The 17,976-nt window shown below is 44.0% G+C and overlaps 2 protein-coding genes across 5 annotated transcripts; both read left to right on the top strand.

Annotated features, from left to right (window-relative positions):
* Window positions 1-156: 156 nt before the first annotated feature.
* On the top strand, window positions 157-5,894 carry LOC119212656 (heparan sulfate glucosamine 3-O-sulfotransferase 2-like). The gene is made up of 2 exons (XM_037463345.2): window positions 157-1,426; window positions 3,476-5,894. The coding sequence occupies exons 1-2, from the start codon at window positions 951-953 to the stop codon at window positions 4,092-4,094; spliced, it is 1,095 nt and encodes a 364-aa protein (XP_037319242.1). The 5' UTR covers window positions 157-950; the 3' UTR covers window positions 4,095-5,894.
* A 564-nt stretch (window positions 5,895-6,458) lies between these two features.
* LOC119212687 (uncharacterized) lies at window positions 6,459-12,698 on the top strand. 4 transcript variants are annotated; one of them, XR_009942883.1, is made up of 10 exons: window positions 7,777-8,064; window positions 8,598-8,695; window positions 9,114-9,191; window positions 9,410-9,582; window positions 9,851-9,987; window positions 10,104-10,194; window positions 10,477-10,809; window positions 11,039-11,213; window positions 11,310-11,425; window positions 11,700-12,692. XR_009942883.1 is itself a non-coding variant. In XM_037463392.2 (6 exons), exons 3-6 carry the CDS (start codon window positions 10,708-10,710, stop codon window positions 12,018-12,020), a joined length of 714 nt encoding a protein of 237 aa, XP_037319289.2. In that variant the 5' UTR covers window positions 9,748-9,987; window positions 10,104-10,194; window positions 10,477-10,707; the 3' UTR covers window positions 12,021-12,675. The 4 variants fall into 4 exon arrangements, 1 of the variants encoding a protein (XP_037319289.2); XR_009942884.1 differs by lacking the exon at window positions 7,777-8,064 and adding an exon at window positions 6,459-7,184 and having other exon boundaries at window positions 8,598-9,191; window positions 11,700-12,698; XR_005119823.2 differs by having other exon boundaries at window positions 7,777-9,191; window positions 11,700-12,690.
* The last annotated feature ends 5,278 nt before the right edge of the window (window positions 12,699-17,976 follow it).

Genomic DNA, 17,976 nt, shown 5'->3' with positions numbered 1-17,976 from the left:
GTTGACTTCATGTTTAGGTTCTACATTTTGTTTAGTATCAACCTGAGAGTTCAGACCAGTCTCACCAGTCTCACCACTCTTCCATGAGCTTTTCATCAAATGTCCTCCATCAGCAGATTGAGTTTGCCAAATTGTTGGATTAATGATGTGAAATTATTGAAGATTGTGGTTCATTTTTGTGGTTGTTGAGCACGTTGTGGACAGATTTAAAGCAGGTAAAACTCAACTTGCAGCTAATTGATTCAAAGACAAACCATGAAAAGAAACCATAATTTATGTTGTATCCAGAAATATAACTCTTCGACAGAAGAGAGGAAACGATTCTGATGTGAATGTTTATGAATGTCTGAATCAAACAACTCTGATGTGTATTCATTGTCGTCAGCTTCTTTAGCCAAATTTAAACTTATTCAAAATGAGTTTCATCTTCCTGGAAATAACATTCACAAAACTGCAAAAAAACACACACTGAGCTTCTATGGTTGCTATGCAGTAGCCATATCCTGTATAATTAACCAAAAAGAGAGCAACCCACGTGATGGAAAGCGAACGCGTGAAGCTCTACAGGGATGCAAAGCTGCTGTGACGTCACCGCGTTGCTTTATTCTAGTGTCGCTCGGCCGGTTCGGAGCCGTCACCACTCAGAGAGCGCATGCTGCCCGGTGGCCATGGAGACGTCCGTGACTTTTCCCGCAGGCTTCCCAAACGCAGTGCCCGGAGAAGGATGCCGTTCGATGGCCGAACCGAGGGGACGGCACACAGGTGGACTGCGCGCATGAGCCCCGCGGTGAAGGGTCGCAAGTGGTGACCACCGCGTGCAGGGACAGCAGAAGTTGTCTTTCGGCCCTGGAGACAGTGGACACGTCAGCCACCTCCGCGACTTCAGCAACCAGAAGGCACGGGACGCGAAATCCATTTCCGAGCCATGCACTGTTCATACCCACGGAGAGATGGCATGCGTGCTCCTCTTCAGTCGAATCCTTCCCTTCTCTCACCGGCTAACGAGGACTTCCGTTTGCCTACTGTCGCTTCTCTTGTCCTGCCTCTGCTACTGGGCTCTGTTCCCTGCCGATACGCAGAAGTCAGGTGATCCAACGCCCAGCTGTCAGCGCGCCCCGGCTAATGGAGCCAAAAGGCGCATTCACAAATCCCCGTCGTGCGTCTGGCCGCTGGACGCGCGACCGAGCGGCATCGACGCGTCGGACCGGGGACCCGCTGCGCCTCTCCGCGCCGACACGCCCAGCCCGCCGATGGGGAACCTGAAGTTCGGCAATAAAAAGTTGCCGAACGCCATCATAGTCGGCGTGAAGAAGGGAGGCACCAGAGCGGTTTTGGAGTTCATACGGATCCACCCGGACGTGCGCGCGGCTGGCACCGAGACGCACTTCTTCGACAGGAACTATGACAGAGGTCTGGAGTGGTACAGGTAACAGCACGTGTCACCTGTGCAGATGTGTGTGTGTGTGTGTGTGTGTGCCATCAAATTACCATTACCAAGAAATCAGAGATGCATTGGGAACATTCGTGGAGACTGTTTTGTAAAAGAGATGAGTGATGATCCGCCTGAATCGTTTAAATGTGACCTTTTCATTTGTTTGGGGCCTCTTAACATTTTGCCAGTCAGATGTGGCCTTTGGCCTGAAATGCAGATATTTGCTTTTTCTTCAGTCCGACTGAACAAAATACTGTCAAATGGCCGCGAAGATGATGACGATATTTGGCCAATACAGATGTCTAAATTAATTCTAAATTTCTTTACAGTCAAGTCATTTAAATGTTGGCAGTTGTAGTATAGTGAAAATAACATTAAATCAGCCCTCTCCCCCCTATCATCTTTCGAGGTGGGTAAACAAGCGTCACGACTCGCTTCACTTTTTCACTGCAGGAAACTTTGGAGGCCTGACCTCTGTTAACGTCGGCCCTCTCGTTTTCGATCACTTTCCTCACGGAACGTCGGCATCATTATATAAACTCCACATTTTCACATCCTGCGCACATTCAACCGCTCGCTCTAACGATGGCTGTCATGCAGCTTATAGACGAGGTGTCTATCGGTAGGACCATACTGGAAGTACCCCCCACTAATTGGCCCTTTTTCGGGGCGGTTTGTGGCCCGAGGCCCCATTTATTCCAGAGCCGTGCCTCCGAGATGTGAACCCTCGCTTATTGCTGCGGTTTGATGGTCAGTTGTCAAAGGCGGCGAGACAAAAGGTCAAATGCCAACTCGCTGACTTTTGAGGGTTGCTTTGAAAACAAACCGCGGCTTCTCTGTCTGTCAACTCTCACCAATAAAGACCAAACTATTGTTCTGAATAGTTAAAGTCTCATTCTCAATATGCAAATAGGGCAGAAATGCAATGATGAGTCAGAGTTGGCAGGCTGAAAGCTGGAGTGGGCACTCGCACCGTGGGTTATTTCACAGGTTATTTTACAACAAACCTCTCGAGAACATCATTTTAAATAAAGGGAATTCATCTGCAACCCTCCGGGACCAATCTGACGCTCAAGTGTTTTTCATTTTCTTTCCGTTTCAAACCCGTTTCATACTGTTTTATATTGTTGCACCAGCGACATCAGCAGCTCGGAGCTCCGGTAGAAGAAGAGGCGAATATATAATGTATAAAACAAAAAAGACAAGACAATAGAGAGTCTAAGATGAAGGGAGGAAACGGCACAGGAATCCGAAACCTCAGACAGGAGAAACCAGACTAGAACTGACGAAAGGGGAGCACGGAGACGCAGGAAAAGGGCGGGAAAAAAGACTCAAGAAGAGAAGACTCAAAAACACGGTTCCACCTCAGCACACAGCACTGCACCAATCGTTCCTGTTGTTGTTGGGAATTTGCTTCAAAATTTCCACACTAAGAGTTGTAGTCTTACGGGTTGAGCAATTAATTGATTAATCTATTAATATTTGGATAATCAATTCAGTAATTGTAAAGAACAAAAACCCAACGTTCTTTGGTTGAAGTTGCCCTCGATCTTTTTCGAGGTTTCCATCCGAACATGAAACGTCTACTCTGAAGACCCATCTGATCAATTTAGCTCTTTCAAAGACAACTGTGGCCTAGTTTGCGGACCCAGAAGTACGGAGTCACTCTGCCATAAAGCAGGTGTTCTGTTTGCGTTGGAGGTGATTTATTGCTCTTGAACTGCGCTGGGCGGAAGCACAGGAGAGCTGTCTGCGAGACAAGTCTCCCGTGACAACAGACTGCCGTGGCCGTGCATCCCATTATCATTTACATGGTCCAAAGTGGAACTTCTCAGCAGTAGGGGGGGGGCGGGTTCGTTCCTTTGAAGACTTACTTTCGCCATCCTGCCCTAAATAGGCACATGTTTTCCATGCGACGGAGTGAACGCAAGGACGCGGCGTCCTCCATATCGAGCCTTTGTGGTAGAGCGAGAAATTCAAACCTTAAAGAAACGAGAGACCCTTTCTCACTGGAATTTTCCCCTTTGTGTTTCTTCCGTGCAGAAGTTTAATGCCAAGGAGTCTGGAGAGCCAACTCACCATGGAGAAGACGCCGAGCTACTTTGTGACCAAAGAGACGCCGCGCCGGATCTCCGTCATGTCCCGAGACACCAAGCTCATCGCGGTGGTGCGAGACCCTGTCACCCGGGCGATATCCGATTACACCCAGACTCTGTCCAAAACTCCCGACCTAGCGAGCTTCCAGGACCTGGCCTTCAGAAACCAGAGCCTGGGCATTGTGGACACCTCCTGGAACGCCATCCGGATCGGCCTGTACGCCCTGCACCTGGAAAACTGGCTGCGCCACTTCCCCCTGGCTCAGATCCACTTTGTGAGCGGGGAGCGCCTCATCGCGGACCCGGCGGGCGAGCTGGCCCGGGTGCAGGACTTCCTCGGGCTGAAGCGCATCGTCACGGACAAGCACTTCTACTTCAACCGGACCAAGGGCTTCCCCTGCCTCAAGAAGCCGGAGAGCAGCGGCTCGCCCCGCTGCCTGGGCAAGTCCAAGGGCCGGACCCACGTGCAGATAGACCGAGACGCAGTCGAGCAGCTGCGAGACTTCTACAGACCGTACAACGTCAAGTTCTATGAAATGGTGGGGCACGACTTCAAGTGGGAGTAGAGGTCTGAGGGATATTTTTAAAAGGCACAAGAGGGATTTCTGTATTTGCACACAGCCAGAAATGGTTTGCATGCATAAACGCGACGAGTTTTAAGCCAACTATCAGCCGTTTCCAGACCCCCCCCTTTTTGAGTGAACCCGCAATAGCAGTATTAAGTTTCATTAGTGACACTAATGAACATTGCTAAAAAATAAGATGACATTGCTTATGCGCCGGTTACGTTCGGCCTGCATCAGCATCCTGTATGTTGCCCGATGCAGCCGTCATTTTAGCCACAGGATCAGTTATTGTGTGTTAATTCCCCATATGCTGACTGGTTTTGTTAGAAAGCAAAAAAAAAAAGAAAATTCCAGGGGATGGGATTAGTTCCTCCTTAAACCTGCTTCACTAATCACGACAGGGCTTGAAAGCAAGACCTTGGAAAATGTCAGTGAAGTCTTCAGGGAGCCGAATTAAGCTGCTGCACTGTGGTGGTAAATCTGAGATGTAAAGCCATAACGCAAGAGCGAACCACCTCGTATCCCAAAGCGGTGGCCTCATCAGTTTCTATACGAGGTGGAAGGGTTTTGGGGTCCTTCTTTGCAGCATGAATCGGGTAATTGAGTTGGTTCCCTGTGCTTTGTTTGCAAAAAAAAGTTTATATATTTGTTACAAAACTATTTAATCAGCACTTTTGTCACAAAGCCCCTTCATGATGAAACAGAAGCACAAATACATTTTTTTTTCTTGTCTTATCGAAAACGTTGACCTTGATGTGGAATTACCTGTTCAATCCTTGAATGAGAACCTCTTGGAAAACTGATGATTTCGTTCCTCACCTCCCTTTTCATATCTAGTCTGAAAAATTATTGTTTTTCACAGATTAGACCACCGGCGGTTTTTACATCCGTCGCCGGTGTTGCATTCGCTTTGAGGTTTATTGCGTTGTGCGAGGTGTGCCGCCGTGTGCCTGGGCGTGGGCGGGAGGAATCACATTACAAAGACAAAGCAGGGAGCACCTCGTCGTGGCAGGTTATCAGATCGAATCTGGGACTTCATGTCACAGTGAAAAGTTTGGATTTGGTTGTACATGAAATGAATATTAAGACTGTCAGAGCCAGACTGATACGAGGCCGTAAACACAAGCAGGGATCTGTGAGATTGTGTCATTTCTCCCACAAGTAAACGCTGTAAATGTGATTCCAATCATCACACGTCATGATGGTACAGGTAACGCTTCTGGTTGCACTTTCCATTTTACGCTTGAGAGTACAGTATTCTTATTTAATGTGCCAGTGGCTATGTGTGTACAAGAGAAAATAATATCAGTTTTAGCATTTGTGAGCAGAAAGTCAAACCATTAACCACATTTGCTCACAAGCCGCTCTCACTTCCAACTCACCTGGCCGGTGCTCCTGCAGTTCACTGCGTGGCAGGAAGTGCATGCACGTGCACGGCTTCTGAGTGTAAATATATGACCTAATTATTACGCAATCACTAACTATTCCAGCGAATGGTTACACCAGTGTTGTTGGATCTGAAGCGGACCTGTTGACAGAGTGTGCAGCCTGAGACTGTTCAGTTAAGTGCAGAAATTCACCATTTCACCTTTAAATATAGAACCTGTTTCCTTAACTAATAATAACGATTTCCCTGCCAGTGCAATGTGGGACGCGACGGCTCTCTGTGTTACCTCCATACCTCAGAAGCGTGGTACTTTTATCCGTTTCAGTAGTGCTTCATCTGAGGCCCCGTTGATATATCGTGTGTAACACTTTGAAGATTTCTTGGTGTTTGACATCCAAATAAAGAGAGCTCGGGAAGCGTAAAGTCTGCTCTCTCCTTGTTCTTTGCTTCATTTGCTCTGTGACCCTCTCTCCCTCCCTCTCTCCCTCTGTCTCTCTCTCTCTATCCAAGCATTCATTAAACCCACACAACCTCCAGGTGTGCCTGCACCACCACCGGTGCCCCTTCTTGTCATCATGCTCTTTTTCTTCTCCCCCCGAGCAGGTGAGCTCGCATGCCGTGGTGTCTGAGAGCTGCAGCGCTCTGTATCGCACACATGGGTCCTAATTAGGCCCGAGGGGTGGAGAGGAGCAAGCCTCCCCCCCCTCCCTCCACCCCACCCCTATAGAACAAGCACCAGCCAGTCTAATCAGACTGAAAGCTCTCCGGAGATTGTGTGCAGGTCAAATCTCTCTCTCTCTCTCTCTCTTTCGTTTCCTTTCTCACTTTTTCTCCCTCACATAGAAACACTCTCAGCTTTATTTTCCTGTGTGAATTCCCTCAGGAACCAGCCGATGCAAATCAGCAAATCTTTTGCATTTTGAAACACAACAAAGTGACCTATTTGCACTGCCGCTAATTAGATTTTTGTTAAGCTTAATGAGTACTTGTTAAAACTAGGGCCGGGACTTTAGCGCGTTAATTACGATTAATTAATTACAATGTGAATTCAGATTAATTAACTACACAAAAAATAACACATTAAACATGTTTTACGCATTTTTACACTTATTTTTTGCACCGCGGAACGTTTCTCACTGGATGAGTTTCGGAGGACCGATTATACTGGAGCACCAACTAGCGTTCATGACTTCAGACAACAACAAACCACAGTGAACATGAACGAAGAAGCTGACAAGACCGTGTCGGGTGGCCCCGTGAATGGGAAATCTTATTATGATAAACACACGGATGGAAGCCTCGATAAGAGCGTGGTTGTGTGCAAGCTGTGCAACAAGGAATTCACATCGAGCCTCAAGTATCACCTCAACGCAAAACAGTTAGCAGCTAGCGTGGACGTACAAGGACCCACACCCAACCCACACTGCACCAGCAAAAATTGTAGTGTTGATTGGAGTTAAATTCGCCGTGTAAATTATTCTGAGTGAATGGGTGTTGATTTGTGTGTTATTTTAACAGCTCTGAGGGGGGCGTCATTTCACGGAGTTCGGAGCATACACTTATTTTGAGTTACTTTCCACATCCGGTTTTTTCGCTCTCATTCATTGACGAGCGGGATTTGTCTTCACTTACCGTGGCAGTCAGTGAACGAAGCTAAACGCCCAGAAGAAAGCTGTGTGGGATTGGGATATTCGTTTAAGAAGGTAAGAACCACATTTATCAATTTATAAAGGCTGTTTGTCATTATTTAAACCATGTTTTAACGTTAAGTGGGTGTGACGCAGTCGATGTGCTTACACGTGGATTAATGGAATTTGCTTGCTAGCTAGCTAACAAGTGATTTAGCATGTTTTCCTTATATTTATCAACTGTACTATACTGTACTGTAAAAATGCACGTTGCGTGTTTAAATGTGATACAAGTGCTTAGCTTTACTATGGTTCTATTGTTAAGTTCTATGAGAGAACATTTTCAAACATTTTCAAATTTATAAATGTATTCTTTAACACTAAGTTAGTCCAGCAACTGTAAAACGGTAAAATTACGTTAGCGTGTTTTAATATAAAATGTGCTTAAGGTGTTCAGGGTTTCCCGCAGAAAACTTGTTAGTCAGGGTGGTTGGTCGTCCGACGGGGGGGGGGGCTACCGGCGCTGTTTAGCTAGGTCGTCCGACGGGGGGGGGGGGGCGCGCTACCGGCGCTGTTTAGCTAGGTCGTCCGACGGGGGGGGGCTGTTTAGCTAGGTCGTCCGACGGGGGGGGGGGCTACCGGCGCTGTTTAGCTAGGTCGTCCGAGTCCGACTGGGACGCCGTAGTTAAGGCGGCAGGCTGCAAAGTGCTGCGGGAAACCGTGGCGTTAGCTAGCTAGTTCTTCGTTGCGTTGTCGTCAGTTTCAAGATGATTCGTGCACGCCCGCGTTTGTTTTTCGTCAGTAATGAAGGCCTGCGCCATTAATATGGCAGATACACCGACTGCTGCAGCTATGTTTCTGCTGTGGAAGTCCTAGATATGTTGGGAAATTAAACTGCGTCACGTCTGGATTAGTGACCTCATCTGGTGGAACGAACCAGCCTTCTCAAGTAACGGTAACTTTACCTGTGCGGTTCAGATTTAGCTGTTTAGTTATTGCAATAAACTGATAAAAACTAAGCTAAAATACAAACATTATGATGAAGATTTGTTAAACGTTTGAATTCATACTAAATCAGGTCCTTCCACAAGACAACAACCAAACAACTTTTTAAAATGTTCGTTCCTTAAATAGAGTTTAGGGCAATAGTGGATTTATCCAAGTGGTGTGAACCCAAAATAACTAATTCCGCCGTTATTTACTTGTGAAATGGGTGTAAAGTAAGCCGAAACAGCAACATCGTGATACAGATTAAAAAGATAAAGTACAGGTCTGTCTGCAAAATGACAAGCAAACAACTTTTAATAATGCTTGTTTTCTGAATAAAGTTCTAAAAAAGTTGCCAGGGCATCATGTTGCCAACAGAATATTTTGATTTTCTTTCTTTTCTTTTTCCTGCATATGATGAACAATCATCACTGTTGTTTGTGAAACATATGTTATCATCTCCTTGCAGGAGATTGAACCGTTTTTTCCTTTTTTCACTAGCTGCAGTTTCAGGATGTTGCTGAAGGTGAAATGCAATAGTATCAAGAAGTACATCAAATTGCCCTCAGGCTTCACCTATTCAGAATTCATCAGGGAAGGTAAATCATTTGATGGCAAAATGAAATATGTAGCCAATTTAACAACAAATCACAGCACAATATGATCTGTGGCAGAACTATTTAAATACTTTTGTATTTAACATTTTATATTACATTAATGACAGTTCATAGTGGAATCATCAACATTAGTTAGAACATGGTTGTACATGATTCTTTTTAGTTTAACAGAGTTAAGCAGGATGATTTCAAATTTGCTCCAGGTGACTTAATCTGCTTACATTCCCTCTTTTTTGTCACGGTTTGGGTCTGCTTCTTGTCTTATTTTGTAGTTTTCATGTCTCTTGTGTTCCTGGGTAACTTCACTTCCTGCCTTGTCCTGTCTTCCCCTGTGATTGTCTGCCGTGCCTGATCGTTTCCACCTGTGTCCAATCACCTGCACCTCCCTTGTGTATTTAAGCCTTGTGAGTTCTTCTAGAGCTGTTGGAGGCCAATCCAGACATGTGCCTGACAGTATGTGACAGCATTTCCAATGAAGGTAGGTGTCATTAAGAAAACCAATGTTAATGGATAGGGCCATTTGGTGCACCTAACATTGACCCCGTCTTTATGGAAGGAACATGGCAGTGGTCAAGGTTAGGTCAAATTTGTTACAGATTAATAAAAATATAATCTGAATTCTTTAAGGTTACTTAAAATGTTTATACTTAAATGGATAAAGCCACATTAAGTTAATAAAATTCTCTCTTTTTAAAGACATTTCTCCTCTAGATCATTCAACACCATCTTCCCTCACGGACACCATATCACTTCCTTCAAGTGACGGTGACCTTAGAGAACTGGGTATGACCACAGGCAGAAATAGATCCAGCAAAGAAAACATGAGCAGTTCTGCAACAAAGGCTTCCGTGTCAGAGGCGGCAAAGGAGGTAATTGAGAGCTGAAAACGTCTTATTTTGATTTCGATCAATTATACGGTGTCACGTTTAAGCATTTGGTTCCAAACTCACTTTTTTATCAATGAAAATGTCATTAATTTGCTCCCTTCGTAGATGTTTACCTTTCACAACACTTCTGTTTTTTTTCATTCCTCTGAACTTTCACTCTTAGTCTATATAGACATGTTGTGGTATGTTTTTTCTAATAGACTGAATTGAACACTGAAACTTATTTTCCCTTTTCCTGTTATGCGAGTAGATTGTAGAAAATGCCTTGCTTAAGAAGCCTGGAGGAGAGGATATTTTTGAGGAGTACAAGTCAGAAAATTCACTAATGCACCGCACTCTGAGACAGCTTGTCAACATATTGGCGAGTGATATGACTGAGAGACATGGGTAAGATTTAAAAAGGAATTACAAAGAAATGTAATAAGACTGTAATCTTGTAATGATATAACTAATGTTTCTTGTACTAAAGAAATGATTAAAGATGGACTTTCTTCTCTCCATAGCAGGATTCCTTCCCGTCAGCAGAAGGAGACGTATGCTCTGGGAATTATTACTCTTTCCTCACTGAAGGATCCTTTTTCTCCAAAGGGCTATGTAAGTTTTTCAACCTTAAGAAAACACAGCAGCAGATTTACAGTAAAGGGCTTTGGCGTTGTAGTTTTCATTCTAAAATAACTACTGTTGTTTATAAAAGTGAAAATATTTCAGAATTTAACAATCATGATGGTGCTGTGACTTGAAACTACTTGGGTTATAAGGATATTAAAAACAAAATCTGTTAAATAAGTAATTGTTCTTATGTTTCACAATGCTGTATTTTCACTTTATGTAAAATTGTTTTGTGATTATTTGTGTTTATTTATTTAAATGTAACAGGAGCATTTCCATGATGGGGAAAGAGGAACTGGATATTTAGCGTGGCGCCTCAAAACCATTTCCAGGACTTGAGCAAAACGGCCAGTCAAAGAAGTCTCAGTGCATCAAGCACAAGGACCAAAGCGCCAAAGATCAGCAACCACACTGCCTCAGCAGCTTGATGGAGATGCCTGCAGGGAGGCCATTTCATTTCTTGTTCACTCCCCTGATGAAGCAAGTGTATTTCAGAAGATGAAGATGACGTTTCAACATTGTCAGGACCTAGTGCATGACCCACAAAGAAGCACCGATGTCTTCAAAACATTTCCACGCTTTTTAGATGTCAACGGACTTGTGAGTTGTATATTTCTTTTATTTAAACCGAATTCTTAAATATCCAGTGTTTTGCTGGATGTTAGCCATGAAAACACCTAATCATTCTTCTTCCTCGCTTATTGATTGTCTTTTTCCAAAATCTTTATTCTGATTTACACTCATTTAATATACCACACACTGATATCAAATCACCAAGCTCACCATTAACAATGCACTGGGTGTGCTTCTGTGTGTGTGTGATCAACAGGTGAATCAAGACTTCCTCCTGCTGTTTGGTGGTGTAACAGACTCAAAGATGCTTGAGAAGTGGGACACCTCATTCAAGCTCAAGGTCATCAAAGAGGCCAAACAACTGACTCCGACAACTGAGCTGTGCCGACTTCTAAAAGCTGCTGAGAAACTTGCAGAGAACGATGAAACGGGTAAACTACACAGCATGCATTGTTCATATTATGAATTTTTTAGCTATTTTCATCTTTTCCTTTTAGACATTAATGCCTTGTTTTTCCTCCTGATAGACTGGGACAGTGACATCGCTTCCATGCTGCTTCTTCTCTATCTCTTCCCACCCACAGCGGGACGGAAGAGGACCAAAATAAGTCTTGCAGTGGAGAAAATGGTGCACTTTCATAAGGTACATTATATGCCTCATTTGTTAAAATTCCACGAGACCATTTTTTTTTTTTTAGTTATATGCACTTGCTAGCCATTTGTTGCCTTTAAATTGTGTTCCTTCCAAATAAATGGTATTGCAGGCCAGTATGTCCCAATTATTTGAGGACTGTTTTTCCAGTGAAGCAAATTATTTCATTCACAGGGGCAGTTTACAAAATGTCTTATTACATTTACATAGACCAGCAAGTACCAGATTCATCTGAAGGTGTACACATATGTGTTTTTCTTTTTAGTCATGCTGCACCATCAATGAATATCTGCAGGAAAGGGAGAGTAAACAACCATACATCCTTGCCGTTGGCCGAACCCAGAAGGCGATTGATACCTTCTACATCGTCGTTGACAAACAGCTCATCCTCTGCCAAGCCACCAGCTCGTTGGGTGCTTTTGATGAACTGTTTAAATCCCACTACGTGTTCAACTTGTCTTATGATGAGTCCCTGGTCCATTTCTACACTTTTCTGCAGACAACGGTCTACAACATTGATGCTACCACAACAGATGAGTCTCCAAGAGTTTGTGAGTTGCGGGCAAAACTTTTGAATGACATATGAATATGTTTAAATGTTTTGTATGTCAAGCAGTGCATGCTACCAGTCAGTGCCTAATAACTCATTTGCGAATCTGCCACAGTTTCTATCCAAGCACTAGGTTTAAGTTAGTTTGTGCACAAGATCATTGTAGGCGTCAGTTTTCAACATTTTCAGGTTTTAAAAAGCATTTAATTAGTGTGCACGATAAGGATTGTCAAAGTGGTGATGCAGAAACCTCAGTCATTTCAGGCGGATTTTCACGGATTTTCTTTGAACCATATTGAGTACGGACCTTTGAAAACATTTAATGTGGACAATGAGGAAAGTGGTGAAATGTTTGCCCAAGCCCTGCCCGCTGTATCAAAAGACATCTTCTCTACGAACTGGGTAAAGATCAGCGGGGTAGAGTACAGAGCCGGGTTAGTCATTTGCAGTGGTACAGAACAAGAAATGCCTCTGTTTTGCAGAGTAAAAAACATACTTTTAGTCAACAGTGTGATCTACTTCATAGTGAACAAGCTCATGGTTGACCATTTCAGTGAGCACCTTCATGCCTACAACGTGTTTGAAAGTGACACAAAATGTGATGAAAGCAGACAGTCTTGAAATGTATAAGCCTTTTGACTTACAAAGTGCTTATGGTGGAGTTGATGGCCTTTATATTGTACCATTATGTTCTCTGTAAGTGTGCACTTGTATGGTGCTTGGATATTTGTAATTAAAAAAGATGAATTCATCAAATGTTTGTTTTTTCTGGTAGTGAAAAAGCATGTTCAGAACATCAAATGTGACACAACTGTCATGAATACACTTTAGTGTAAAATAACACTTTTAAGAGTAAGTGAGTAAATCTATTTAGTTGTACAAACACACTTTAGAGTGTCATCAAATAACACTGAATGTTAGAAATTAATAACCCCGGTTTAGTGTAAAAATTACTCTTCAATGTGTTAAGAAACAACACTCTAAGTGTTACATTTTTAACACTGTTATGAAGTTAAAATATTAACGCTGTCCAAAGTGTTAATTTAACTGTGAACTGGTGAGGATTATATAAACTCAGGGAAAGTGTTAAATTTGACTCAATGGGAGTTGAATTAACACTGACATTTTTGCTGTACGGACCAGGGTAACTAAGTCCACGTCTGAAAAAATAACCAATGTACTTGAAAGTATTGGTCTACTTAAAAAAAACAGTTTACAGAAGGTCTACTTACCTATAGGCTACCTGAATTTCTGAAAGTACTATATTTCTAAATATGCTATTTCTACACTTGTCTGCTGGAATTGGTTAAACAAAAATAAAAATCCAAGTGAAAAAAATTACTTCTCACTGTTCTCAGGTCAAATATTTATGCAATTAAAATGCGATTAATTTTGATTAATTAATTACAAAGCCTCTAATTAATTAGATTAGTATTTTTAATCGAGTCCCGCCCCTAATGATATATATATTATATTATATATATATTGACCCTACATATAATTTTTTATAATAATTTTTACCTATTATTTAAAAAAAATCTTTTCTTTTTTTAACCCTACATATTTTGACTTTTTTCACAATATTTCTTTTCCCATGACATGACTGGAATGATCTTAGATGGAGCAACCTACACGTCCCTGTCACTAATGCCAAATGCCCCAAATTTCTGTACTTTAAACCTTATCTGGGTTCAACCCTCAAGGGACATGGTGGCTCTTCCTAAATCCTTTTTTAGTTTTGGGTAACTGACATTTAGAAAAAATCATAATGGGATATTGCCCCAGAGACGGATTGGTGCATCTTGGAGGATCAACCATGCTATTTATCCTTCCTGCATTTGTAAAGGCACAAGTGAGTTGAATTTGAATGTAACAGAGAATTGGAGGGTGGATGCACTAAAAAGGGTAAACAAATCTACACCCTGTGCCAGACTGTCAGTTTAAGGTTGTCCACAGGATGCCCTGAAGTAGACAAACATGTGATTGTCTTGAAAAGAGGCTGTAATAAGTTTCATGTCAGTGTGACCACTGAATGAGACACATCTGCTCATCTTTACTGACTCATCCGGGCCTTCTCTCCCGTCAAAAAGGTGGAACCCTATAGGCTACGTAGCATGGCTAATAAGTGCTAAAAGGCTAAAGCAAAGCAATTAACATCAAATTCAATTCGTCAGCAAAAGATTCTTCCATCATAACTCAAGTGAACGCGCCGTGTGTTTCTGCATAACCCCTAGGGTTCACTTCTCTGAAACAACCGTGGGGACAATGCCCCCACTACTACCTCCGCGGCAGTGTGCTCAAGACTTGGCACGAGCGGGATTTGAACCCACTGGCGGTGCGCACAGAGGCTTCTGGGCTCTAGCTTGCACCCCTACACTACCAGTCCTGGTCACATTTTGGCAACTTTGATTCTCCTATTTAACCTTGAGCTTGTGAGTTAAACTTTAAAAATATCTTAAATGCTATTTTGACATCTGGGCTTGAACCATCAACCTTCAAGTGCAGTGCAGGGGCTTATGTCAGCAGCTCTTCCACTGTGCTACTTCACCACACACTAACCAACTTTTTGTTGGTTGTATTTAACCTTGAGCATGTGAGCTAAACCTCAAAACTCTTTTTAAATGCTATTTCCACATCTGGGCTTGAACCAACAACCTTCAAATGCAGTGCAGGGACCTATGTCAGTAGCTCTTCCACTGTGCTACGTCACCACACACTAACCCATCCTTTGTTTGTTGTATTTACCTTGAGATTGCTACTCAAACCTGAAGTAAAGCCAAAGGCTCAAACCCAAGACTGGGCTTGAACCCACAACCTTCAAGTGCAGTGCAGGGGCTTGTGTCAACAGCTCTTCGCTGCGCCACTTCACCACACAGTAACCAACCCTTTGGGTGTTGTATTTGACCTTGAGATTGCTACTCAAACCTGAAGTAAAGCCAAAGGCTCAAACCCAAGACTGGGCTTGAACCCACAACCTTCAAGTTCAGTGCAGGCTGGCAGCAGCAGCTCTTCCACTGTGCTACTTCACCACACACTAACCAATCCTTTGTTTCTCGTATTTAACCTTGAGACTGCTACTCAAACCTCAAAACTCTTTCAAAGTAGAAGCGATGTCTGCATGGAGGGGCATGAACCCACAACCTCAGACAGCAGGTTGGAGCTTGCAGCCCTTCAGTTGTTCCCTTGTGCTATTCAAGCACATGCCTCATTGTGTCCGTTTCTCATATTAGACTTTGGGATTGTTTACTCAACCTCAAAACTGTTTCAAAGTTTACAGTTTGAAGCCCTGACTGCAACCAAACCCTCCTTCTGAGAGAGCAGGTTTGAACTGAGGATCCTCCACACTTCAGCCTTCCTGCTATCTCCCTGCACTGTTCCACCACACACCTGTTGATGCTCTCACTGTTCTCAGGTCAAATATTTATGCAATTAAAATGTGATTAATTTCGATTAATTAATTACAAAGCCTCTAATTAATTATATTAATATTTTTAATCGAGTCCTAGTTAAAACTAATGTGTGGATATTATGATGATACGTTTTTTTTCTTGCTGATATTAAATAATATGACTTTATATTTCGTGATGAATGTTTTAAACATTCGTTGGGATCCATGGCATTGCTATAAAGCAGAACAGTCCTTATTTAATGCTCAAAGAAGCTGCAGGGAGCAGAACTACTGTTGGTGCACTATTAATACGCCTTCCAGTACTGGAGCTGACACATATTGTTCTTTGTATCTTCTACAAAGAGGATTAGATCTCTTTAGATTTTTGAACGTTGTGATCTACTATGGATTAAAGCAGCACTATTGTGGAAATCTAAACAGAAAATATTCATTTTTCTTCAAAGCACCAACATTTATGATCAAGCACAGCTCGAAGAAAGACTCAATATATTTTTCATATTTATATATATTTGTCACACTTGATGTTCCTCAGACGCATCACGCACAGTTCATCCGTAGAATCCCTGTTGGTTAATGTCGCTTCAAATAAACATTCTGGGATTCCTAATGAGCCTCAAAAATGAAACATTTCAGCTGGAAATTTCAAAAGAAATCTGTCCGTGAAACGCACATTTCGCAGCCATCAACGAGTGATTGTTAACGGCGCAATAATGTTTTCCTGCGGGAGAACGCGTTTCACACGCACGCCTTATTTAAGCTGCGCCGAATTAGAACTGCACACCCAGGGGGCACAGCGTCCCTCGTCCTCTGACGAGATGGAATGAGGTTCCCCGGAATCCGAGGGAGACAGCCGCTGACACTGCACAGGCAGAGCTTCAGCCGAGCACCTCGTTGAGTCTTAATGCTTCAGAATAGTTTAAGTTCTGCAGCCGACAGGATGTCCCAGTGGTCCAAGTCTCCAGCGGCTTAGTAGCCAAATTAAAATGAAGTGCTGACAACTGTGGCACGGTCTCAAGTGCGTAATGACACGTTTTCAACTATTTGCAGACGGATGTTGGAGCTGCAGTCTGCGGGGATGACGCCTGGAGCGCGTGTGCGTGTGGTCTTTCAGGCTCGTGGGGGAGAGGGATGAGGGAATGTTTCAAGTCAAATGTTGAGTCTAAATTGACAAAACAATATTACGGGACAGTCTGAAAGAAGCTCTTTCTGCTTTCACATTTAAAGTGACTCGTCTTCTCCGGCTGAGAACAAACGGGGGACTTTGTTGGGCGCGCGCCCTTTCAAGATTGACATCTGAGAAGCTCCGCAAAGTCCTCCGAACTGGAAATGGTTCCGTGGAGCGGATGGAGGCGCGAGGTGGGAAGCTGATGAGATCGGAGGAGCAGCAGATGTGTTCTAATTAGAGAGCGAGGCCCACGTCTCGCTGAGGGAGGATAACAAGCCCCCCCCCCCCCCCCCCCCCCCCCCCCCGATGCCTCACATCCACCGCGAGACACATCCGACCCATCAGCCACGACCTGGAGTCACACCATGAGGATTCCGATGGGGAAGCGGGAGGGGCCACACAGTGGGGGGGGGGGGGAGATGGGCCCGGGAATGAACGCTGATTCATGTATGGTTGGATTAGAAGCATTATTGCCAGTATGCAAAATAAATCAGTATTATCGTAAATGCACCTGCACTGCACTGCTCTCTCTCTCTCTCTCTCTCTCTCTCGCAGAAGTTTAAAATTGTGCTCCATCAGACATGGGATTCAACGTCGTGCCCGTAACCATCAGTGTGCACGTGCACGTGCTCACACAGAGGAGCGTGGCGCGACCTCCCCCGGCGGCTCGTCTCAGATTGGATGTCAGGATGCCGGAGACAGCTGCACTCATCACAGCTTTTATGAATACATTACCTTTTATGTTCATCCAAACACGGATTAATCTTCCTGTGAAAATAAAACAGGACAGATATTCACTTTCAGAACGTTCTAGACCAAAATCTGCCGTCGAAATAACTGCAAGTCCTTCAGTCGGGTGTTAAAGCCACACGTTGAGGTGGGCGTGCAGATGTTTGTGCCGGCACCTTTTTATTTATTTATTCATTTTTAGCAGAGATGCTTTATGGAATATATATATGTGTTATTTGCCTGCATGAAACGCCACAACATCAAAGACTCCCCCTCCTCTCCCACAAGAATCCTGGAGTGTTTTTGTAATTTTTCCACCCATACAGCCTGTCTTCCATCTCAGCGTTGCTCAAAAGGTAAAAGCGTCTAATGATACAAGAAACAAGATGGAGAGATCGCTGCCAACAAAACGGGGGGGGTGGGGGGGGGGGGGGACCAACAAAAGAAAACACATTCTTGCTTGATGACTGACACCTCTGCTGCATCATCTCCTCGTGATTCCTGTGATGTTCATCCAGACACCGCGCGGCCTCAGCAATCTGGAGCCGCGCGGCCACCTGGCTGCAAGGCGCGTGCGCGCGCGCGCGCGCTCCACCGCGCAGTCAATCACAACGGCGCGGGGCGAGGGTGGCGTGGCGGACACGCACGCGCGCCGGCTGCACGTTCACACCTTGCGCTCCGGCAGCCCG

This window comes from Pungitius pungitius, chromosome 21 (assembly GCF_949316345.1).
Source record: "Pungitius pungitius chromosome 21, fPunPun2.1, whole genome shotgun sequence".
NCBI lineage: Eukaryota > Metazoa > Chordata > Actinopteri > Perciformes > Gasterosteidae > Pungitius > Pungitius pungitius.
This window is presented reverse-complemented; position numbering and strand designations above follow the sequence as displayed.

Excerpts from the sequence above, each read along its gene's own strand:
- LOC119212656 (XM_037463345.2), top strand. The coding sequence starts at position 951 with ATGGCATGCGTGCTCCTCTTCAGTCGAATCCTTCCCTTCTCTCACCGG. Across the intron at positions 1,427-3,475 it reads AGAGGTCTGGAGTGGTACAG|AAGTTTAATGCCAAGGAGTC; the intron begins GTAACAGCACGT and ends TCTTCCGTGCAG.
- LOC119212687 (XM_037463392.2), top strand. The coding sequence starts at position 10,708 with ATGAAGATGACGTTTCAACATTGTCAGGACCTAGTGCATGACCCACAA. Across the intron at positions 10,810-11,038 it reads TTTTAGATGTCAACGGACTT|GTGAATCAAGACTTCCTCCT; the intron begins GTGAGTTGTATA and ends TGTGATCAACAG. Across the intron at positions 11,426-11,699 it reads AAATGGTGCACTTTCATAAG|TCATGCTGCACCATCAATGA; the intron begins GTACATTATATG and ends TTTTCTTTTTAG.